Below are 25404 nucleotides of genomic sequence, written 5' to 3'. Positions count from 1 at the left end.
GGTACCAAAGAGGTGATGACCTGCAGTGATAGAGGGCATTACCTCATCTGGGAGTTCCCTATGGTAATGAAACCCTGGATCCAGTCCCTATCTTAATCCCTCAGACCATACCCTCTGTCCTGAAACAGAATATGGTAAATATAATTGAATTTGTTATTCTGAAAGGTGATGATTTTATCTTGCTCATACTCTGCTTCCACTAGCTCAAATTGAAACCCTTAAGAATCACCTTGTCTAAAAAAATGGTCACTTAGTGGTCAGCCTTCTGCTGATGATTGCTGAGCGTAATTTAGCTTATTTTTTTTCTTGATGACTCAGCAATAATACTAAGCAAATCACATAATAAATATCATTTTTAGTACAGTGAGGCCTTTGAGGTCCAAAGAGCTTGCTGGTTTTCTTAGACTGACCTTAACATTAGTTTGTATTCCCTGGTCATACATCAGTTCATAGAGAGCCAGGGATGATGGGCAAGAAATGGGACACGTGATAATGAGAAGCTGACCCAGAATTACATTTTGCTGCAGATTAGTGTCATCAATACATAAACAAATACTCAAGAATTGACTAATGCAAAGACTGTCTGGGTCTAAATTGTGGAGAACTTGTTACTGACTAAAGCCAGACAAGTTATCAGAAAGGTTGACCCTCAGGGGTAAAATTACAGACCATGAGCATCAACTCTAAACTGAGGCCTTCTTCTTGGTTTTGGGGTTTTTGTGTCAATCAATACACATTTATCAAACCCCAACTATATTTCAGGCATTGTGTTGGGGCTGGATACAAATATCCATGCCCTGATGGTACTTACATTTTATTGAGAGAAACAAGGCATATGCATATAAGTAAATACTAAGTAAACAACAGGTATGTTATAAAGGCATGTTATGAAGGGAAGTAGGGAAGAATTGTGTCTGGGGAGGAGGAACAGGAATCATGTAGGAGGTGACACTTGAGCTTAACTTTGATGAGGACTAGGGATTCCAAAGAGGCAGCTAGGTGCCTCAGTGGATAGAACGCTGGGCCACAGGCGCTTACTAGGGGTGTCACCCTGGACAAGTCAATTAACCTCTGTTTGCCTTAATCCCCTGGAGAAGGAAATGGAAAACCACTCCTTTGCCCAGAAAACCCCATGGCCAGCATTGGCATCTTATGGGCCACAGGGTCACAAAGAGTTAGACTTGACTAAATAATTGAATGAAAACAAGGAGATTCCAAGAGGCATAGGTGAAGAAAGGGAACATTCCAGATATGAGGGTAAAGAGGCTGCCTGTGCAATTGCATCACATTCAGGGACAGTTTGACTTTAATGTAGAGTATATGAAGGGAAGCAATAGATGATTGGAAGGGTTGAAGCCAGACCATGAATGACTTTAAAAGCCAAAAAGAGAAGATGATATTTTATCTTCAAGGCAACAGAGAGCTAACAGAGCATTTAGAGCAAGGGGAGTGACGTCCAACCTGTGCTTTAAGCAGCTGTATGGGAAATCGATTGGAGAAGAGAGAGACTTCAGGCAGAGACTAGGTAAGCTGTTGTGGTTGTCTAGGTAGGAGGTGCTAAGAATCTGAATTTGGATAGCATTCCTTTGAGTGGAAAGAAAAGGCACAAGAGTTGGCAACTTTTTCGATATGATGGGTGAGGGAGAGTGAAGAGTCAAAGATGAATGGATATGTGTTCCAGGTTCTGCTCTCTGCTAAAAGGAAAAGCTAATAAGACATGATTCAATCATCTTTTACTGGCAGGTAGTGTGTATCTTTTTCTATTTTAAAATTTAGTTTATTTTTATAAATATTGACAATGTCTCCTTCCCTTCAATTGAACTATTAAAAAAACCAAAATAGCAATTATGTATAGCAAATACACATAGTCTCACAAAACAAACTCCAATATTGGCCATGTCCTAAACTGAAAGGTAACTTGTATCTTCTATTTCTTCTGTAAATCCTTCCCCATTCTACCCTTATTCTGCATATATTCAGGCATTAGTAACATTCTCCACTTAATAATTCAGTTAATACTTATTGACTGACTGAACACGTAGTATTGTATACAGAGGTATCAAACTCAAGAACAAGCAGCTGGCAAAACTCTTGTATGTGGCCAGAATCAGAGTTAAATTAAAATAACTGGGAAATGAAGAACAAAATAAATTAAGATACAATAAAAAATAGATAATGATAATATGGTTTTCTGAGTCGATATGAGGCTGTTGGGATGTGGTTACATTTGAGTTTGACACCACTGGTGTAATAGACAGAGTTCTGGGCCAGAATTAGGAAAGCCTGTGTTCAAGTCCTGCCTCTCATACTTTGTGGGCTCTCAGACCATGTGACCATTCACTTAGCTTTTTCTAAGACTGTTTTCTACAGTAATAACTGCAATGTCTACATCAAAGGATGGTCATGAAGTGCAAATGAGATGCTGAATACCACAAACACACACACACACACACATATATATATATATATATATATATATATATATGCACCAGCTATTACTGTTACATGGCATCAAAAGGGAGACTTACGGGCATTTCATCTGAGAATGACTGATAGTCAGCCAACAAGTTCTTCTATTACGTGAGCATCTACCATATGCCCTTCCCTGTATAAGGATATAGGAGACATCTAAGGCACTGTCCCAACCTTCATGCAGTTTACAGTAGTGGCAAGACAATACATACACAAAGACAGAACAACACAGGTGATAGATGATCACGTGTCAAAGTTGGGGGATATAGGTAATCAGTATTCTAGGAAGACATGAAAGACAGAGTTCATTGGAGAGCTAGAGAAGTGTCAGAAGTCTCTGCAAAGACAATGGGACTTAACCGGAAGGCAAGAAGACCAATTAGAATGATGCTGGAGATTAAAGTGGTGCAAATAAAATAGAGAAGAAAACTTAAATAGGAGAGATATCTTGAAGGAGAAATTTATAGGACTTGGTTACTGATTAGATATAAGAAGAAAGAAAGTGAGAAGGCAAAAATAACTCAGACAAAATAATAGTTATTAGTCGATTATGTTCTATCTGTTGTGTTAGGTTTTATGAGGCACAGAAGTAGTAAAAGTGAAAAGTACAGGAAGCCAAGGTCAATCTTGGGGAACATTGCAAGTCTGGACACCAAAAAGAAGATAGATCCTATAAAGGAGTTAGAAAAGTAATCTTTGCCACTCTGTACTTAAGTTTCGTCATCTATAAAAAAGGAGTGGCAATAAAGGACCTCTAAGATCCCATTTAGCTCTAAATCCCATGATTTTAGTTTTTAGAAAAGAGATCCAGAGTAGCTCAGTCATGGAAGTCTACCTACAAGGCAAAGAGACAAATTTAGTGATACAAAGAAGATTTATTCACAGAGCTACTCACAAGTAGAATTGCCTCAACCATTAGAGTGAGAGATAGTGGATATCTCCTCATTGGAGGTCTTCAAGGAAAGCTAGATGACCAAATTACAAGGTATGTTGTAGAGGGGAATCTCATTCGTGAGTGAATTGGACTCAGTGGACACTGAGAGGTCTCTTCCCCTAGAAATTGGACAGCCTTAATTTTCTAACATGTTTTGATTACCATGGAGTGGTCATTGATGTCCCTCCTGACTCTAAGCTTCTGTTATGTCAAAGACTTCATAGAAGTCAAGAGGAATGAGAATCATGTAGACTGTTAGGTTGGGCTAGGAAATGATCACTGTTAATCTTTGTTTGAGAAACTGAAGTAGAATGATGATGTTGTAAACCATATCATAAAGAATTGGGTGGGAGATAAGTAGAGAGGAAGTAATGGCAATTGTTTTAGAATGCATGAATTAATGAATGAATTTAAAAAGCATTTATTAAACATTTTTTTTATGTCAGGCACTACACCAAGTACTAGGAATACAAACACCAAAGTGAAATAGTCCTGCCTTCAAGGAGCTGACATCCTGATGGGGAATTAACACATAGAGATAAGAAGGTAGTTACAAGGGTGGTATAGTCATTTGAAGATATCTCTACAACAGAGAGATTTTGAATTAAAGCATCCATAGGCAGGGAAAGAATGAAGAAATTAGAAAAGGGGATAGTTACAGGAGTATGATCCCAGAGGAGGAGAGATGGAATTGGATTGAGAGAACAGCATGAGAGGTGAGCTGTAAAAAGTAGATCCATAGGTTAACAGAACTAGAAATGGCACTTTTCAACTAGAACAACATGAAGAAATAGAACCTTGGAGAGATACGACAACTTCTCTAAAGCCATTGCCTTGGTTAGACGCAGAACTGAGCATCGAACTCAGGTTTCCTCCTTTAGTCCAGGGCTCGTTCCAAGGCTCTGTGCTGCCTTCCTGAAGAGCATACGTTAAAAGATCTTCTTTGGTTTCTATCATCAGGGAGGTAAATTAACCAGTTATGCCTCAATAAGGCAGATTTTACATCTTGGCAGGATCATTAAGGTAAAAGAGAGGTAGGGAATCACATCTGCTCTAGCTTGTCTCCTTTCTGTCCTCTGGAGTGTGCTATTTCTTAGACTGCATCCTATGTGACTCACCAGTAACCACAGGGTCTCCCAACACAGGCATCTTTTATAGAAGAATGGTACTGTCGGGGAATAGTTTCCTTAACTCCAAAGAGAAAAAAAAATAACCCTTTGACTGCTTTTGATCATTTCTTTAAACATCTTAGAGTGGAATAGTAGGAGCCCAGAAGTTTCTGTGGCTTACTGTCACTTTGACACTCAGTTTATTCTTTAAAAGCCTCTCACCAAAAATTGACTGCAGGAAGTATGGCCTAGTAAAGTGTGTTGGTCACCGGATCCACTACTACATGCTGTGTGAATTGGCAGAAATCTTTTAACCTCCCTGCTTGGGCTGAGAAAGAACCAGAAATGGATCTGGATCATCCCAGACAAAGATGCTTGTGAAAACACAATATATTGTAGTGTTATGGGGAAACTAGGTGGTGCAGGGCATTGAGAGGGCTGGGCCAGGAGTCAAGAAGTTCTTATTCAGTCATTTTTTTAGTTGTGTCCTACTCTGTGTGACCCCATTTGGGGTTTTCTTGGCGGAGATACTGGAGTAGTTTGCCATTTTCTTCTCCAGCTCATTTTACAGATGAGGAACCTAAGGCCAGTAGGATTAAGTGATTTGCCCAGTATCTGTCTGAGACCAGATTTGAACTCAGGAAGATGAGTCTTCCTAACTCCATGGCCTCTAGCACTCTCTCCACTGTGCCACCTAGTAGCTCAGGAGTGAAGACCTGAGTTCAAAGAGGGCCTCAGACATTTACTAGCTATGTGACCCTGGGCAAGTCACTCTGTTTGCCTCAGTTTCCTCAATTGTAAAATGAGGATAATAATAACATCTGCCTCTGATGGTGGTTTGAGGATCAAATGAGATATTTGTAAATCATGTAACATATATACCATGAAACATGGTATATATTATAGAAATGTTACCATCATTATTATTATTATTATTTATACTGCTGTCCATTTGATAAAGCTATTTTAAAATGTTTGAATGACTAGAAAAGCATTTATAGAACATCTACTGTGTGTCAGATGTTGTTAGGTATAGAAGATACAATACAAAAGTATTCTTGTTGTCCCCATTAGATTGTAAACTGCTTACAAGCAGAGATTATAATGCAGCACATTGTAGAGAGCTTGAAATTTTGCACCAGAGTAGCTCAAACAACTTTTCAGATGTATAGCTAAATCCTGATAACAAGTTAGTTATTTTTAGTTATGACCATTTGGGGAAATTGACCATTAACTTCCTTCAGACCATTTAGATTCTATTTAGTTTTCTTTTGGAGAAGAGCTTATCTACTAGGAAGAGCTGTTAGTGCTCTCCCCAGTTACTTTAAATTTAACAATGTTGTGTGTGTGTGTGTGTGTGTGTGTGTGTGTGTGTGTGTGTGTGTACGTATTTTCTTGTCTACCCCATTAGACAGTGAGCTCCTCAAGAGCGGGCACTGTTTGTCTTTTGCCCTTCTTTGGATCACCACCACTTAGCACAATGCCTGACAGTGACAGGTGTTTAATAAATAAAAGTTGTCTAACTGCACTTAATTGTAATACCTATTGGTATTACTATGTGTTTGAGTAAAATTTTAATAATGATGTACTCTAACCCTACCCACAAGGAAAGAGGCAGAGAATGATTTTCCCCATTTTATTAGTAAGGGAATTGATGACCAGAGAGAGTTAACCAAAGTAGTAATTACTCAGTAGTTCAGATAGGATTAAGAACCCAGTTTTTTCAGTCCATTGTCAAAAGATAGTCTCTCAGGTTATCACCAAAAACACAGTGGGCCTGTTTGAAGATTTTGCTTCGTTATAGCTTGAAGATGTTGCTAAATGTTGGTCAACAATTTAAGAGATTTTGTTACAGGATTTGGGGAGGAAATGCATTTTATAGAATATTGGGTTTGAAGTTTGGATAGAAGATATCAAAAGATATTATACTTGGCTTAGAATTAGTTAATAAGCTTTTTGAAGCAAAGGGGCATTTAGCACTTTTCTTTTGTATACTATATATACGATATATATATATATACTATACTATAAATTTAGGATATTTGATTAATATGTGAAAGAGTGATTTAAAAATTTAGAGTGAGTCAGATCTCAATTTCTATTCCTTCCTTTAATTTTCTAAGAACTATAAGCAAATCCCACTGAGGCTGTGCTAGAAAAAGCATAGTGTCCAAGAATAGGAAAGTAATAGTCACAGAAAGGATAAATAATGTGCATAAGAACACAGTAAATGAAATCAATCATGTATCTAGGAATGCAATCCATATTCTCTAACATGGTTGTTATATTCACTGAGCTATACTGACTTCTGCTAATACAGACTGGGAATATTAGCAACGTTTGGAAGATAGAGTTGGAAAGGACCTGAGTGGCCATCTAGTTCAGCCCAAGCAGAAAAGGAATCTCCACAGTAACATTCTAGACAAGTGATTACTCAGCCTCTGCTTGAAGATCTCTAAGGAGGGGGACCCCCAACTCTCAAAATACAACGGGGCTTCCTAAGGCATCAGTCAGTAACCCTTTGAGAAGGAAGAAGGCAACTTTGCTGGTGCCTCCAAGTTGAATCCTAATAGTTTAATCCTGTTCTTAAACAAACAGGAAGATTCAGAAGTAGGGACAGTGGAGAATGTGTTAATATTCATAACTGCTGCCCCCACCCTATTTGCTGTCAGCAACCATCCCAGCTTTTCAGCGGATTTCTTTATGCTTCTCCCTTATGTAGCTTAATCTGCAAAAAGTTTCTATGACAACCAAACAAAAACAGTTTCTTTAGATGTTATCATATAAACATAAGTGATATTAAAAAATTATTCTGCTCTCTGTTGAGAAACTGGCCTGTCAGCTAAATGAAAGGATGGGACAGTGGTCAGGTTATTAGAAAGAACATTTGCACAAACTGAAAGAGATGCTCTGACCACAAACATAAATAGCTCACCCCTCCCACATACTTATAGCAGTTAATATATGCCCTTGAGCAGTTCTCCACAACGTAGAGGACACTGTCAGCTATTAAGCCTGTGGACTGGGTCACCTGTGGCCTGATGGACCAAATTGTACATGGAGAAAGAGTCACATTGTGGGGCCCATGCAGCTTGACAGATGACCCAGATTCTGTCATGAATGAATCATCTCATCTAAACTATACTTCTTGGAATCAAAATCTCATAGTCAGTAGGAAGAGATTCTCTCTCATGCCTGGAATGCATTCATTCCCTCCCAATTAGCTCTTGGAGTGTCTCGAGTATATCCATGAGACATGCAAAAGCTAAACCATTGAGGGGATGAGTGACTAGCCCAATGCCACAAGCCCACCAGGTGGACAGATATAAGGCTGACTTCTGAGATGATGATTGTTGATCTAGTTTCTTCTACATTCAACCAATATCAAGTGGGAAAATACTTAAGCCAGTATCTGTGCTTAACGGAATAAGGTTGTCTTTTTGTTTCTGAATTTCTATACTTCCTGCACTGGCAAGTGACAGTGACATGCTTTGGAGTTCTCTGGAACAGTAATTTAAACTCTCTTTTTCTCTATCTCTGTGGATTATCAGCCTCAAAGGGATCCCTTGGGAACACCAGTTGGTTTTTGACAAAAAGTAAACAAAATCCACCCTAAGAAACCCATTGTATTATTGGGAAAATGTGAACAGAAAAGTATAGGCGGATCTCTGGGTCCCTGTGGGAGCCTGCTACTTAAATAAGAAACCTCATAATTTAGAAATGTACATTGGCAAATTAAATGCCATCATGCAAAGCATATTCATTGAACTGGATTCTAAGAGGTCGTGGGGTGGTAGAAATAGGCAATAATACAGTCTTATCTTCCCATCTGTAGTCAAGAATTAAAGTTGTCATATATTTATGAAGAGATAGCCTCCTCAGCTTTATGTGCAAGTGGACTAATTTGTCTTCCTCGCTCTACTACAAGGAACATGCCTTAATTGGGCATGCTCAGAAGTGTTGCAACTGACAGAGACAAGAAGCAAGACGTCTGTTAGTCTCCACTAGAACCGGGCACACACCCAGACTAAAGTTTGGCATTAGAAGGAGAAAGAAACATAGGTGAAAGACATTCAGGAGAATCTCCTTATGATCTGATTATTGCAAAACTATGAGGAAGGAGTAGGAGCAGGGGATGTATCAGGAATGTAGTGAAGGCCCCCGGTAAAGGATCAGTCAACAAGCTTCTATTAAGTGCCTACTATGTACTAGGTGCCAGGGATGGGGACTGAATCTGTGATTACATTGGTATAGAGAACTTCTGGGTGGGGAAATTCCCTCCACCAATGCGAGTTGGCACCTTCTGTGCAGCTCATAATTTTAGAGATTTGCCTAGAGCACTGAAAAATTGAATGATTTGCTCAGGATCTATGTATAGCCAGCATGAGGCATAGGCAGGATTTGAACCTAAGTCTTCCTGGCTTCGAAGCCAGCTCTCCACTAAGAACAAAATAAAATCTCCAAATCTGTGCTCTCAAGAAATTTACATTTTATCAGGAATCTTGAAAACTATGGTCAGAGTTGTGTTTCGATTTAGGGAACAACTGGAAATGATTTGAGCTGGGTGAAGAAGGTGCTGACAACCATATAATATCATACCTATTGGGTCCTAAAGGATTAAAACCTCACTATGCTTCCAGCTCAGCCCCCCTCATTTTATTGATAAGGAAACTGAGACCCGAGGAGAAGAAATACAGGGACTTTCCTAAATCCCATTTGGCTAGTTAATAGCAAATCAAGGATTAGAACCCAGGCCCAGTTCTGTTGAAATCTCTGTGACACCACCAAACTTTCAGTCAGTTTCTTGTAGGCCATGCCATGGCCCATGTGCCTTAGAAACTGACCCCAGCTCTCACAAAATTTACAAACATGTATAGTAATTCTGAAGTTTAACCAACTTGTTTTTGTTCCCCTCCTCCAATGCTGCAGCTTCTATGTGAATTTTGTACCCTTTAAGAAAGTAAAAACATTATCTATTAGACATTGGGAGCCGTTGGCTTTAGAATCTGAAATTTAGATACAAACCATAAAAGTAATAACAATATTCAAACATGACTGAAACAGGCAGCAGTCGATCCCTGCCTCTGTGAGGTGGTCAGTTTTAATTATACTCTGAGAAAAGAAGATGTAAGGCCGAATTCTTCTGTCCTCGCTTTCTATAGAAGCTGAGAACTGGGGCAAAGCCTTCCCCTTTTTTGATGGGCTGTTGTCAACTGCAGTAACCACAAGGCCTTTCCTGTCCCAGAAATAAGTCTTGCCTCATTTTCAACCTGCTACAGGCATGTTGAAACTCGGTATTGCTGAGGGAGTTTTTGTGTGCTTTCCCCACACACATACAACTGAAGCCATTCAACTTTCTTAAAATGTTCATTGAATTCTCAAAGAATTTGTTGAAAACAGGGTAAGCACATAAGCAAACAAAAATATTAAATAGTTTTAGTGTAAGCATAACATTTTATCCAAACCATTGGAAGGTTTTGTAGTTTGCATTTTATACATTATTTCCTTTTTAAAGAACCAAGATTGATTGAAGCAAGTGATGAATCTTCTGAAATCATGGTGAAAACTGATTTGTTTCAAAGAAGCCAGAGAGGGAAATAATAGAAATGAAAGATAAGAGAAAAAGAAAAAGTTAAATGTTGGACCTAGTGAGAAATTTTTTTTATTTTTACATAAATTTTAAAATTTCTCTCCCCAAAACAGTTTCTTTTTAGTTCCTCATAATTTGTGAGACATAGAGAAGCATAGAATCTTAGAAGTGAAGGGGCCTTAGACATCATTTAATCCATGGTTTCTTAAACTTTTTTGTTTTATGGATCCTGTTTGCCAGTCTGTGGAACCTATATTTACCAAAAACCTAAGTGAAAACTTCTTAGAATAATGTTTCTTTTAAATTTTTTTTAAAAATTCATAATTGAAGGAAATATTAAATTTCAGTTACAAAGGGAAAATGAAGATGTCTTCTATTCAAGTGCACGGACCTTCTAAAATCTATCCATAGACTCCCAAAAGATCCATGGACCCTAGACTAAGAATCCTTGAATTAATCCCGTCCCCTCATCTGAAAATGAGGAAACTGAAGCCTGGAGAGATTGAGTGAATTGCCCAAAGTCACACAGTCACTAAGTAAAGCTACATTTGAACCCAGATCTTCTAGCATCTTCCATTCTAGCACACCAGATTTTCAGTACACTTTTACCAAACAAAGAAATCTTTATTTTATTTAGGGAATATTTTCCCTTGAATATCAAATAACCTGAAGGCAAAAGTGAAATTCCACATCCTTTATAATGTTTAATTTTTAAACTAACATGTCTAATTGCTTTAGATTTTTTCTGATCATTTTGTCCCTTGTAATGGAGGTTGAGGCGTTTAAAGGGGAGCCCTGCAGTATCTTACGTGTATTTAAATACGAATAAGACAGGTTTCTGCCATGATGATCTTACAGCCTGAGAATCTAAACTAAGCACAGTATTACAAATGAGCAGGCAGCAGGGCTAAATTCAGCAGCTGTCTGCTTCACAGAACAGGTGGGCTTTGGGATTATATTTGAAGGAGAGGAGAGGGAAGGTGCTGATCTGTGTAACACATGCTTTCTTTGCTGATCACATCTTAAATAGGAATGATCAGAGTAAACAACTGAAAATTACTTTCAGTTGCTTGACGGTGCCATGAATTTCAGTCTCGGAACCCCTATTAGCACTTTCAAAATTTGAGCTTTGAAAAAAAGATATTTAGGAAAATTGGTATCTTACTCCTTGTGTCAGCCCCTAAACGTTTATGGGATGTCCTAAGAATAAAACGTAGAATTTTTCTCTCCGGTACCCCACCTCTCCCAAACAAAACAAAACAACAAAAACTTGTGATTGTTTAGAACTCAAGTACAACATCTGGAAATCAGATACAGGGAACAATTTATGGAGTGTGGAAGATGTGAAATATTCAGTGCCCTTTACAGGGAACTCAACTTTCTAAAGCTTAATGGTCCCCCCCCTTTTTTTTCCCAGCACAAAGCAGGCAATTCTGAGATTGCCTTTGCCTTTCTGAATTGTGCTTTGTGCCCTAGCGCCATGAACAATGCGCTTTTTTAAACTGGAGCCCCCTTCCCACCCCTTTCACGTTCCCATTCCTTTTTATAAAGCATGGGCAGCCAATCAGCAGCCACCAGCCGCATAGTTGGAGTGTTTTCCATTCTGAGCAGCGATGCACTAATTTGATGCACCCGCGGATGCTTCACACAATCTGCAAATTCATCACTAGCATCTTGCATTCCTCATCTGACAGATTGCCAAGTGTTTCCTTTTTTTGTAGGACTTTATTATTACCAAAAAATAAAATAAAATAAATACTACCAGAGATTCGGCTCAACTCCTGTCGTCTTTCTCCTCCAACCGCCCCCCCCCCACCTTTGGTTCCCATTGCTCGTTTGGGGTTGATGCCTGGCTGTTCTCTTGATGGCAGCCATGCAAAAAGACCTCCCCTTAACTTGAAACCGTCTCTTCTTCAGCCTTTGCTTTCAAGATGTGAAAACCCTGGCTGATAGCTTGCCGTTCTCAGCCCTTTGCTCAGGCGATGATACTAAACAGCAGCCCGCAGTGCAAACCTTCACCCATGAGCAATGTAATTGTGCTCTTGCTTTGTTTTAGTTGGTGAAATTTATACGACTCATTAGGCACTTTCCTCCCAGTCCCCCCCCCCGACTTCTTCTTCCCTTCCCCATCCTCTACCCCACCCACTGCTTTTGATTCTTTTTTTTTTTTCTTTCTTCCTGTCCCTCAACCATGCTCTCCTAACTCTGCCTTCTGGTTCGGTTTCTTGACAGTAACGGTACAGCTAACAAGATGAACGGCGCTTTGGATCACTCAGACCAACCGGACCCAGATGCCATTAAGATGTTTGTCGGACAGATCCCCCGGTCGTGGTCTGAGAAGGAGCTAAAAGAACTTTTTGAGCCTTACGGAGCTGTCTATCAAATTAATGTCCTCCGAGACCGGAGTCAGAACCCTCCCCAAAGTAAAGGTACAGTATCCAGTCCCTTTGGTGGATTTGCTTTCTATTTTAAGGATGCCTCCGCTCGTTCCTACCACCTCCTTAGGGGTTTGTATTTGAGACGCCTGGCTTTTTTTTTCTTTCTTTTTTTTTTTTTGAAAGATGCTAAACAATTTAGCAGCCCTGGGGGAAAAGAGCGCCTATTGAGCTGCTTCTTCCTCTTCTCCTTTTTAGCATGCCATGTTAGAGGCTCTAGTCTCTGCTCACAGAGAAATCTTGGGCTCTGCCCAAGGTCATTCATGAGAGCCCGCCCCGCTTCCCCATGTTCCATCCAAGGATGATTGAGTTGTGCCAGAATGAACAAACTGTTTCCCAGGATTATAAGGTGTCAAACACAACTTTCCACTCTACCCTCCTGCCCTCCTTTCCACCTGCCCTCTCCCCCTCCCCCGATACACACCCATCCACCTCCAGTTTCCAGGTGGGAATAATCCAGCCTGCTCTAACTGGAGGAAGACAAAGTAAGGTACTTTGGGATCCCTCCAGGGGCAATATTCAGGAAATGGCGCCTTATGTTTAGATTCTTCATTTCTCCCTTGAGGTTACATTATTAGCCCGTAGACTACTCTAAGAGTTGCCTCTCTAAGTGGTAATTTTTCTCCACCTTTTATTTCATGCACTTACTATTTCCATCCCTATTTTAAGATTACTGCCTGTGCAATTTTATTTCATACTTATTTGACTGGTGGAGATCTCAAAGCATCTTGTAAACAGTAAGGTACTAATGTGTTAAAGTACCTCACTTTTAGGAGGTACATTAATTCTTTGGGGCTGACCCACTATTTATTACATGAACTATTTGTATTTGTAGTACCCCTGTGGCCCAAAATAATTAACACATCTCCTAAAATGCAGCAACTCCATAATCACTGGCAAGATTAGGCCCAGAATTTGGTGGGCCTATTGCCTCCATTTTGCAGATGAGTATGACTTAGGCCCAATGGGTTGCTTTTTTATGTCCTATGTGTATACTAGGAAAGTGTTTTATAAAATTGTTGTAAATGGATCTTAGTAAATTATAAAATTATCTTCTTTGTGTGTTGGTCTTTCTATTTCAGTTTTTTTTTCAATTTTTCTATTTCTCAGTTCATTGTTTCATCTCTTTATTTCTTCCCTTGAACACATAACTCTAAATTTTGCTTTTACAGTGTTGTGCAAGTCACTCATCACATTTATTTGTTAAATTAAGGCCCATCTCAAAGCCTACCTACATTTGTAATTCTCCTTTTTGGTTATTGATTCCCATAGACTGCTGGTTAGTTTGTTGTTTTGAAGTCCTTGGTCCAAAATGAAGATGTCTCCAGTGTAGTATATGTTGATAACTTTAGCCATGGTAGCTCCAAAATGTCTCCCTCACGCCATGCCCGATTAGGGCTAACATAGAATCCATGCTCTAAAAGAACCTTGATCTATTCCAGTTCAGAACTTGGTTCACAGACTCATCATTTTGATTAGATTCTCCCAATCAATCATTTAATGAGCATTTATCAAGCACTTAGCATGTGCCCTAGACTATCCCAGATGCAAATACAAAGAATAAAACAAGCCCTATTTGCAAGAAGCTTACATTCTATCCAAAACAGAAGTGAGAAGAATTCTCCCATAGAAAGCCAATTGATGCCACCATTCTTTGCCGAACTTTTTGTTAAATTCTCATACTTATGTGTTTAGGCTGCACATTAATCTAACTTGTAGTAATATCATGGGATAGAAGTTACAGATTATTTCATTCAGGTCTTAAAATTGAATAGGTCAGATCTCATTGGTAGGTTCTCTAAGTTTCTTGTCAAATACTATTTGAAATAAATGGGTCTTCAGGTAAGGCATGGAAAGATTTTTATTATATTTTAGTTGTAGCAATATTGGTTGTAATCGGATTTGACTTATTAAATAACTTTAAGGGGATACTATCCCTTAACCATATATACATATATCTCTGTGTGTGTATGTATACATATATGCACAAATTCCACCTTATTTTCCTGTGATACTCATGTACTTTGTATTAATTGTAAGTTCCAATAGAATATAGACCCTAGTACTCTACTGGTCCTGGATTTTTCAGTGGAATATCAGGGAGGGAAGGAAGGAGGGAAGAGAAGGAGGGAGAGAAAAGGAAGTTGCTTATTACTTTCAAGGCACTGTGCTGAGTACTGGAGATACAAATACAAGCAAAAGAGAAAGTTCCTGCCCTCAAGAGGCTAACATTCTAATGGGAGAAGAGGACACACAGAAGAGGGGAGGGTTAATGTGCCAGGCACAGGGACGTTACTATATTTTCCTAGAACTCAAAGCAGAACTAGACTATTTTGCAGATGTCCCCTAAGTGTGTTTTAAATACTGTAGGTAATGAACCTGGGTCAATTCATTACCTGACCCATGTAAATACTGCCTATGAAAAGAGAAAAAGCAATGTTGTTATGAAATTTCATTGATTCTAGTTTCTGTCATCCTGTCACTATTAGGTACTACTTAGTTTTGTGTGCGAAAGACTCCACAACCCTTACACATTGGTCCTTTCGTATAGCACAACTACTCAACAAGCAGGCTCAAGTATGCTGGAAAATAAGGAAATAGGAGGTTGGTACGCCCAAGGTACATGGAGAGAGTGCTCATTCTTTCCATGATCAAGTAACTAAGCAGTATGCATCAGGCTTCTGCCTAGTAGAGATTAATAGGGCATAAACTGTACTTTCAGGGAGCTTACAATCTAATATGGAATATGATTTTTAAAATGTTCTGTGTAAGAGATAACAAACACAACGTGGGATTTGGGGGCAGGGGGAGATCACTTCTCTGTGAGACCAAGTTGAGGAAGGGGAAGAACAAAGGAAGTACATGATCAGAAGAGAGTTTGCTTGTACATGAACCTCAAGCATTTTAGGAGGGAATCATTACAGACAGAAGAAACATCAGGAACCAAATTCACAAAGTTAGAATTGTACATGGACCATTACTGCCAGAGTGAAAAGTCTAATTTGGCTGGAGCTTAAAGTAGGTGAAGAGGAATACAGGTAGTAGGAAATTAGATGGGGGCTTAAAATGTCAGGATAATAAGATTAGACTTTATTCAATGAGAAATAAAGAATTATTAGAAGATTTTTGAGCCGAGAAGTGACATTGAACAAGTCATTTAATCCCTTTGGGACTCAGTGTTGTGATCTGTAAAATGAAAGGGTAGCCTTGATGTCCCCTGAAGCTCTAGATCTGTATGCCTATGCTCAGCCCCATATTTGAAGATTACCCTGAAAGTATGTGTAGGATAGGTTGGAGAGGTGAGAGAGAGAGAGGAGAGATCATTTAGGAGGGCATTATAGTAAACCTAATGGTAATGAGGGACTGGATTAGGGTGGTAGAAGTGAGAGCAAAAAGGAGACAGATACAGAGAGGGTTTAGAAATAAACAGGACGTGGGTATGCAAGGGAGCGAGAAGAGTCAGATATGACTGAATTTTCAGCCCAAGTGACTAGTGGAATGGTGGCGATATTAATAGAAATGAAAGTCATCAGGGGGAGGCAGATTTGCAGAGGAAGATAGCTTCAGTTTTAGATATGTTGAGTTGGAAGTGTTGGCAGGACACTCCGGCAGAGACATAAGATCAGGGTTTGATAGAGAGAACAGAACAGGAGAACTATTTTGGCGTGTTGATAGTTGAAGCCACAAGAATCAATGAGAGTTGTGAGATAAGAGAAGATGAGCAAGGATAGAACCCCAAGGGAAACTCACATTTAGGGAGCAGAAAGAGAAAGAAAGAGCAGACCAAAAAGATAAGGACAGTAAGGGAACTGTGAGAGCATGGTGTCATGGGGTCCATGGATAAGTTTCAAAGAAGGAATCAGTACTGTTAAGCTGGTGAGATGTCAAGGGAGATAAGGGCTAAGAATATTGTTGAATATAGAAATAGCTTATCGGTGACCTTCAAAAGAGCAGTTTGGGGACATAAATGTGAGTGGGAACCAGATTTCAAAAGAAACTCAGTAGTTATGTGGGGGGAGGCCATAAAAAAATGTAGAGAAAATGGATAGATACTCTTTAGAGATGTTTCATGGTAAATCAGTAAGAGCACCTCACAGTTCTATAATGCTTTATGGTTTCCAAAGTCCTTTCTGTACATGATCTCATCCATTTCTCACAGCAAACCTGTGAGATGATAGATGCTATTATTATCCCCCATCTTACAAATGAAGAAATTAAGACTCGGAGAAATTATATGCTCATGGTCATACAGATCGTAAGTGTCAGGGGGAAGATTTGAAGACTCCAAATCAAAGAAAATCAGTACCTCAAACATTTAACATAGCGTATGTGTTTGTCTATACGTGTTTTCACCTCTCTGTCAGAAAGATAACTCTATGGGCCATCCAGTCTTTATCTCCATCTTTAATAATGACTGTTCTTCATCTGGACCAATTAAAACAAACAGTTGGCCATCTGTCCCCTTCTGAAAAATTTCTGTAAAAGGAGATCCTATAACTGTCTTTTATGTACCCCATTCTGATGTCTGGGAAACAAAATAGTCATGAAGTAATTAATCTAAGCCAAATTCCCTTATGTCATCCTCTTGATTTCTTATTTGTATATGTATTTTCTTCCCAGCCAGGTTATAAGTTCCTCAGAGTCAGGGATCATGCCTTCTATTGTCATTCCTCCCACAACCCCTAGCAAAGATAAAGGTGTTTAATAAGTGTTTGATTGATCTAACTGTCCTTAGTAGAAATATGTAAGTTATTAGATACCATTTTTATTGATCTTCTAGCACAGAGTTGTAGAAAGTGCACTGGATCTATAGTGAGAAGTCCTGGGTTCAAATCCTATTTTCAACACCTACCACCTGTGTGATCTTAGGCAAGACATAAAACCTTGGGCCTCAGATTCCTCAGCTATAAAATGAAGAGAATTAGACTAGATGGTATCTGAGGGGCAGATAGGTGGCACAGTGGATAGAGCACCAGGTCTGGAGTCAAGAAGACCCGAGTTCATATCTACCCTCAGACACTTCCTAGCTGTGTGGCCCTGAGCAAGTCACCTAACCTTATTTGCCTCAGTTTCCTCATCTGTAAAATGAGCTGGAGAAGGAAATGGAAAACCACTCCAGCATCTTTGCCAAGAAAACTCCAATGAGTCATGAAGAGTTGGACATGACTGAGAAACAACTGAACAGCAATGGTTCCTTCAAGTTTTAGATCTGTGTTCCCATATGCTGCAGTCTCCTCTGATTTCTCAATCTTTTTGTTGCAATAAGAGGTCATCTTCATGTCAGGACCATTTGTTTCTCTTTCTTAATTGCCCTGGTCTTGTCACTATAATCCATTCATGCTATTTTTTCTCCCCTTTTTCTAAGTTAACCAGAATTGTAATTTTCTTCTCTAGGATTCCTGGAAACTTAAAAGGAATATTGTGTGGGGCAGATACTGTAATTCTGATTTTACATGTGGGCCCCCTGAGGGCCGGAGGTTAAGTGACTGAGTTAAAATCACTTACAAAGAAGTGATTTTAAAAGACCAAGGACTTATGCTCCCAGTTTAGTGACTTATTGACCATGTTGTCCTGCTTCTTTGGGGGCTGTTTTTATTAGCCTAAAGAATAGAGATATATGTGAAATCCATATTGTGTATCTTTAACTGCCAGGAAACCAGCTTCCTTTCTCCTTGCAATGTGCCAGTTCAGTGTGCAGTATATACCTAGCAACTCATTGTTTTTTCTTTCATTTTCACTAAGGGACAAAAATATGACTATTTTGTGACAATAGCTCCTACAATGCTTAGGGAACCATGAAGGAAATCTCATATTTATCCTCTTTTCCCTTTGTACCCACATGGTTCACCCTAGTACCGGCCTTCATTGCCACCCATCTGGATGATTGTAAGAGCTCACTAATAAGTCTTTCTGTTTCTGTTAATCTTCCTTATACGAAGATCTAGGCCTGCCAGGCCTATTCTGAAAGTCTTTTCATAGCTCCCTCTTAGCTGGTGAGTAAAGTTCAAATTCTAAGTCCTATCATTAAAGGCATTCCACTATTGGCTGCCGCTGCTCTCTACCAATTCAGCTGAACCGCTTGCCATTCCTTATAAAGGTCTCACACTTTGCCACATTTTTGCTTATGTCCGTGTTGTTCCTTATGCTTGGAATGCCCCTCTGATTGGAATTCCTCCCTGGCTCCAGTGGTGCCACCTCTTTCAGGATACTTTCTTCCTCTTCCCTTTTCAGTAATGACCTTTTTTCTTATCCCAGGCTTCATATAGCATCTATTGTTTTCATGCACTTCAGAATAATTTTGTATTAAATTTGTTTGTATGTATATCATACCTCCCCCAGTAGACTATAAAGCTCCATGAGGACAGTAGGACTATGGGGTCATAAGATCATCTAAGCTGACCTTATGATAGACAGTAGCCTATGTTATTTGAGGGGCTTAAGGAAGGCCTCCCCTCTCCTCACTCAGAAATATTACCAGACTCCTCCTACCCCTGCAACAGTACCCACAATTAATAGACTAATAAATATTGTCTAATTGTATTGCTGAATTGAGACATTATTTCAGCATGTTCTCTAGACTATTTTCTTTTGATCTTGAAACTTTTCTCTCTTGAGAATCCATTGTCAAAATAAAATACCCTATGAAAAAGCTCTCATCTTAAGCTCTTATCAGCTGAAACCAAGATTAGTCCTTTTGAAATGGGACACAGGCTAAGTACCCAAGAAGGAAAAAAGTCATAGGTGTATAAGAGGTGGAATAAGAAACACTAAAATGGGAAGTAGGAAGGTACCAAAGACTGACTTTACTCATTTCACAATTTTGCCTACAGTGAGCCTGGTTACAAAATACTGTTTTCTTCTTAGAAGATTTTTACTGGGTATGGGAGGGGGAAAGGAAGGAAAATGAAAGAAAGAAAGAGAGAGAGAGAGAGAGAAAGAGAGAGAGAGAGAAAGAGAGAGAGAGAGAGAGAGAGAGAGAGAGAGAGAGAGAGAGAGAGAGAGAAAGGAAGGAAGGAAGACCAACCTTTTTTTTCTTCATCAGATCTAATTTTCACAATAAATTTACATTATTCCCTAAAACTGTCAGAAAATTTATGTAAGTGGGTGAGAAAGACTTGGTACCATTATTTGAAGGGGTATAGTCTCCAAATCTATAAGTAGCAGAATAAGTCAGATACTTATGTGGCTAAACTAGTTGTGTTTTCTGTTGTAGAAATATTGAGAGCATGGATTCCTGCTCTGTGTGTCTTGAAAATGATAGCATATTCTCCAAATCTCCTAGAATGTCCCCATTTGCATAGATCTGTTGCAGTAGCAAATAGGGGAAGGTACCAGCAGTACTATTCATCTTATGACATCCTTTTAGTGTTGGGAGAAAATGCCAGGCATAAAATTTAGAGGGACTATGTTTATATTTCATTTTCCCATCTTTTGGAACAATTTAAAGACCTTTATTAGGACCACAGGTGCAGTGGGTAGAACATTGGGTTAAAATGAGGAAAACTTACCTTCCTGAGTTCAAATCTATGTTGTGTGACCCTAGGCCAGTCACTTAGCCCTGTTTGCCTCAATTCCTCATTTGTAAAATGAGTTGGTGAAGGAAATGGTAAACCACTATAGTATCTTTGCCAAGAAAACCCCAAATAGGGTCATGAAGAGTTGGACCGGTCTGGAAAAAGACTAAACAACAACAAAATTGGGACCACATGTGTACAGGAGAGCTCCCTTCATGATGGGTAGCGGCCATGCGGAGTCAGAATGAATTTACTGAAAAAACCTTATGAGAAGCCAAGAAAAAATCAGTTCCTTTGTAACACTAAATAACCAGATAATTTTAAATGAAGGTTTGAATCATTTTACTTTGGACCTTAGACCCTGCCCATCATATAGAGTGGTCATAACTGTTATAGATAATGGTAGTAACCATTATATACGGCGATGATAACTGAGAAAGGTTAAACAATACTTAGTGTTCTGGTTTGAAGGAATTTCTGAAGTGTTTGTTTTCTGTTCTGTTTTTGAGAGCCTTTCTTCCACGTCGGTGTATCAAAGAGGTTCCTTCTACAGTGACAGACTTGATTTGTTATAACTATTTGCAAGGCTGCCTTTTAGTCTGCCGACAACTGTCAAAAGAAGAAGTTACTTCAAGGCTCCTTAAGCTATTTTCACTTATTTCCTAGTATCATAGTTTTAGAGCTGGAAGGGACCTCCATTCCCATTGTTTTCCATATGTGAAAACTGATTCCTAAGGATGTTAACTGACTTGCCAAGGTCACCATGGGTGAGATAGTAAACATGAAAGGTGGCGTGTGATCCCTCCCCCCAACTGCCAAGTACCTTCCCTCTCAGATTACCTTGTGTTGAACTACTTTTGTATTTATTTTTGTTCATTCACTCTCTATTTATGCTCTTTATATTTTTATGTGCATTTTTGGTCTTTCCCATTAAACATAAGTTCATTGTGAATAGAAATAAATCATTCTTTATACTTGTATCACCAGGATCTAACTTCATTCCTGGCACATAGTAGGAACTTAATTGTACCCAGGTTCTTTGATTGACACTATCTAATGTTAAAGCAGCAAACTGTGACGGAAGTCAGTGAGGTGAAGTGAAGACAGTTTTGGTTGTAGACCAAAGGGGAGACTGCTGCTATGGTAGAAATATCTAAAGAAGGAAACCATAGTCCTATGGCTTAGAGCAGGGGGGGGAACCTGCCACCTCAAGGCCACATGCGGGCCTTCTAGGTCCTTGGGTGCAGCCTTTGAGTCCAAGTTTTCCAGAACAAATCCTTTTATTAAGGGGATTTGTTCTGTGAAGTTTGGATTCAGTCAAAGGGCCACACTTGAGGACCTAGAGGGCCATGTATGGCTTCAAGGCCACAGGTTCCCCTCCCCTGGCTTGGAGCTATTTTGATTCCTAAAACAAATTTTACAGGTTGATGAAAAGAGGAAAAACTAGGATATATCACCACTTCTAACTTGTCATGAAGTTTACTTATAGTCAGCTTTTCCACCCAGACCTCTTTGCCTTTTCAGATGAATGTAACCCATTTTCTCAGTTTATTAAGAAATTGCATTGTTTGGCAGGTGCCCAACCACGTGTTAATCTGCAACCAGTCAGCTCTGAAATGAAAAGTGGGTCGGAGAAGGCTGCGGCACTAACCAGTGCCCTTTTACACGTTTGCATTGCCTGAGAGCTGCTGCAACCTAACAGATCCTCTCCCTACCCACTTCCTCTTCAAAAGCAGAACTTATTTTCCCAGTAAGATGTCTATGTAGATTGAATAAGGTATAGGACAGAGAAGGCTTAGGAGTATTTGTCATTTCCCTTAAACTTTGCTATTGTTTGGACTATATAAAGCTGCCATGGTTTGCATTTCTGTAGCGTTCAGTGCAATTTGATTAAACAGACATTTAGCAAGGGCCTAATGTGTTCAGACCACAGTGCTAAAGATAAAGACAAAAGCAAAACAATCCTTCCTTTGGAGAAACTTGAATTCTACAGGGGGTAGGGGGCAACACTTGTCTGCTGATAAATAAATACACAACATTTTGGAAGTACATAAAATAGCACAAAATCATTTCAAGAGGTAGAGAACATTAAATATTGGAAAGAAAGATCAGGAAAGGGTTTATGTCGTAGATGACATGTTGACCCTGCCTGTTTGACCCTGGGCAGGTCATTTCATTGAGCCCCAGTTTCCTCATTTGGATTTTGTTTAGCAGCTTCTTAATGTATTTAGCACAAAATTTGAAGGAACTGAGATATTTTACATGGCAAAAGTAAAAACAAAGTTAATTTCAGATTTGAGGAATAGCCACAGCAAAGGGATGGATGTGAGAGATAGAATATCAGCTACAGAGAAAGGAGTAGGTAGAAAATCAGTTTGACTGGAATGGAGGCTACATGAAGGGCAGCATGTCATAATGACAGCATGCTGAACTTAAAATCAAAAAGACCTGGGTTCAAATCCCACATCTATATTTAGTATCCATTTGACCCTGGGCAAGTCCCTTACAATCTCTGAACCTCCATTTTTCTCATTTGTAAAATGAGAGGATTGGACTGACCTATAAGGGCCCTTCCAACTTTCAATCATTGATCTAAGAAATAAACAGGAAGGAGTCAGATGGTGCCAGGCCAAAAATTTTGGTTTTGATTCTAGAGGCAATAAAAGCTACAGAAGATTTTTGAGTAAAGGAATGGCATGGTCATATTAGCATTTTAAGAATATCAGTTTGGCAGGTGTGCAGGGGATAGAGAAGAAGAGGGGACTGGCTCAACACAAGGAGAACAAAATAGCTTAGTGTTAAAATACCTTAAAAAACTACATAGTCACATAATTACAGAATTTTAGAATCAGAAGGGAATTTCCCATCTCATCTAGTCTGACATATACTTGTACAAGAATCCCTTCTCTACCATCTCCAATAAGTAGTCAGTCATCCAATCTAAAATCAAAAACGTCTCATGAGAGGGAAGCCGCCATCTTCCAAAACAGCTTATTTCACTTTTAGACCGCTCTAATTATAGTGAAGTTTTTTCTTACACTGAAACTAAATCTACCTGTCTGGAATGTTTACTCATTTCCCTTTTTTCTGTCCCCTGAAGTCAAGCAGAACAGGTCTAACATGTTCCCAAATATCTTCTCTTCCCTAAGTCGAGTATCTCTGATTCCTTTAACAGATGCTTATGTAGCATGGTTTTGAGGGCACTGAGGATGCTAGATTTTATTTATAGGCTTACTCCCTATCCTCCTTAAACATTGACATGGCAGATCCTTGTAAGATAAACTTCCTCTTTCAGTTTTAAGCTGTGCATTCTGTATTTTGGGTACATTGCCACAATGATCAAAAGCCCCAGGCTTTAGTCCTTGAATCTTTGATTTCTTGTCCTACATTCTCTGGTTCCTGGTACTTTTGTTAATATTGTTTACCAAATATTAATTGACAAGACATTTGTCAGTATCTTGCTTACCAAATATTAATTGGCCTGTTAAATTAGTCTTTCAATTTTATCTCTTCTTCTTCAACTTGACCATTTCATTTGTGAGTGAGAATTATTTCATTTTTTTTATACTTATATCCCCAGTGCCCAGAGACTGGCACACAGTAGGTTGTTAATTTGATTGATCTTGTAGCTTCATTGTACTTCTTGGAAATTATAAAAATCAATGGAACTATAGGAGCTAGGCTTGATAATATCTATGAAATACAGATGTTTGAAGCTGGCTATAGGCAAAGCTATTTTACAAAATTATGGAAACACTAAGTAAACGTGATGATTAGAGTGGCCAATGGCTGCTCAAATGTAAAGACAGTGCATTACACAATCCATTAAATGGTTTGATTTTTTTAAAAAACAAAATATTTTCTAATAAAATTAAGGAAGGGGTGTGAAGTATGATTATTGAGTAAAGAAAATAAGTTGAGGGAGGACTAGCTTAATGCTCCATACTCATGATATGGTTATCTGCTATGGCTTTGTAGGAATATAATGGGCACATTGGGTTTAGCAAATTTGGCCAAGAGAATTGCAAATGATTCTCTGCCCTATTTTGTGCACCTCACTGTGAAATCAATTACATATCACATTTCTTGGGTTTAGACAATAAAGAAATTTAAAGAAGGCAAGGTTAATTAGATGAATTAAAGAATATGATTCTTCACAATGTGATGATCTTTCCAAACTTGACTTGATTGGTGGGAATTCTGGGGGGAAAGAGTTCAGAGAATAAAGCATGTGTAGGATGATGGCTATAATATACTTGGATTTCCCAAGGGGCAGGCATAGAGGTAGCCAGCCAAGCTGGCTGCCTCTATAAATGGAAAAGGGAGCTTAGTTAGTTGAGCAGGGTCAGGTTATAATGGTGAAAGCTAATGGGTCAGGGAGAAAAAAGGGATGACAATTGAAACGCCACAGGAATTGGAAGTGAGATCAATATTTTTTCACTCTCTATGTAAATGACTGAGAGGAAGGTGTCCCTAACCTGGCATCCAAGTTCTGGCATGAGTCCAAATGGGAGAAGCCTATAAAACATTCTTAGGACAGAAGATCAGAATGAAGGGCTTAGCTGAATATAATCTCTTCATTATCATTAAAAGTATATAAATTGGAATTTGAAAGATAATTAAAGGGATTCAAAAAGAATATGCACTTGTGGTATTACTCATAATTGACTAGAAAAAAAAGTCTGATACATGTAAATATAATTGGGGCTGCTGTCTGCGGTCTTTACAGTAGTCTTTCAGTTACCCTGTGCATTGTTAGAGGTGCCTGCTAGCTAAGTCTCTGAATTGTCAGCATTTTTCTTTCCCCTCAGTACTATTTGGTGCTAAGATGCTTTCACAGGTCACTTAGTAGCATGGCAACAAACGATAGAGAATTTCACTGATGGACATCTGAGGGGCAAGGTGGAAGAAGGCCCTAGGCCTGGCAGTGTTCAAAACTTCGTCATAGATGCCAAACTCTAGAAATGAAAGTGTGGAGGAACAAGTAATTTGGCTTTTTTTTTTACAAAGAGTTGTTTTTTGCCTTTTTTTATTTTCAAGATCACACTTAAAGGCCACTGTGCCCAGTATTAGGAACTATTATTGGATACACATCAAGAAGACGCAGACATTCTGGAGGAGAGCACCACAAATCACAAAGGTCCAGAAAAGCAAGCCTACATGGAAAGGTCAAAGAGGTTTAACTTAAAAGGCCTGAGAACATTGAGTCAAAGGGAAAAGATTTTAGCAAAACATGAAAAAGAGGGATTGTGCTCATCAGAAAAAAAAGAAAGTTAGAAGGAGCAGTGATTGAAGTTTGCAAGATGCTAAAGTGCAGGGAGGGTATAGATTTTATAAAGAGATAGATAGA

The 25404-nt window shown here is 39.0% G+C and overlaps 1 protein-coding gene across 16 annotated transcripts in view; it reads left to right on the top strand.

Moving 5' to 3' along the window:
• The window catches only part of CELF2 (CUGBP Elav-like family member 2), a 1000575-nt gene that overhangs the window by 787708 nt on the left and 187463 nt on the right, over nt 1–25404 (top strand). For 15 of the 16 annotated variants that reach the window (XM_078154853.1, XM_078154848.1, XM_078154841.1 and 12 more), the window contains one exon: nt 12338–12534. In XM_078154853.1, coding sequence (XP_078010979.1) covers nt 12357–12534 — 178 coding nt within the window. In that variant the 5' untranslated portion in view covers nt 12338–12356. Of the gene's footprint in view, nt 1–11973; nt 12136–12337; nt 12535–25404 lie in introns of those variants that run through there. The other variant, XM_078154855.1, reaches the window with a different exon arrangement.

The sequence above is a fragment of the Phascolarctos cinereus genome, unplaced genomic scaffold (genome assembly GCF_003287225.1).
Source record: "Phascolarctos cinereus isolate Bilbo 61053 unplaced genomic scaffold, phaCin_HiC Scaffold_1;HRSCAF=81, whole genome shotgun sequence".
Taxonomy (NCBI): Eukaryota; Metazoa; Chordata; class Mammalia; order Diprotodontia; family Phascolarctidae; genus Phascolarctos; species Phascolarctos cinereus.
This window is presented reverse-complemented; position numbering and strand designations above follow the sequence as displayed.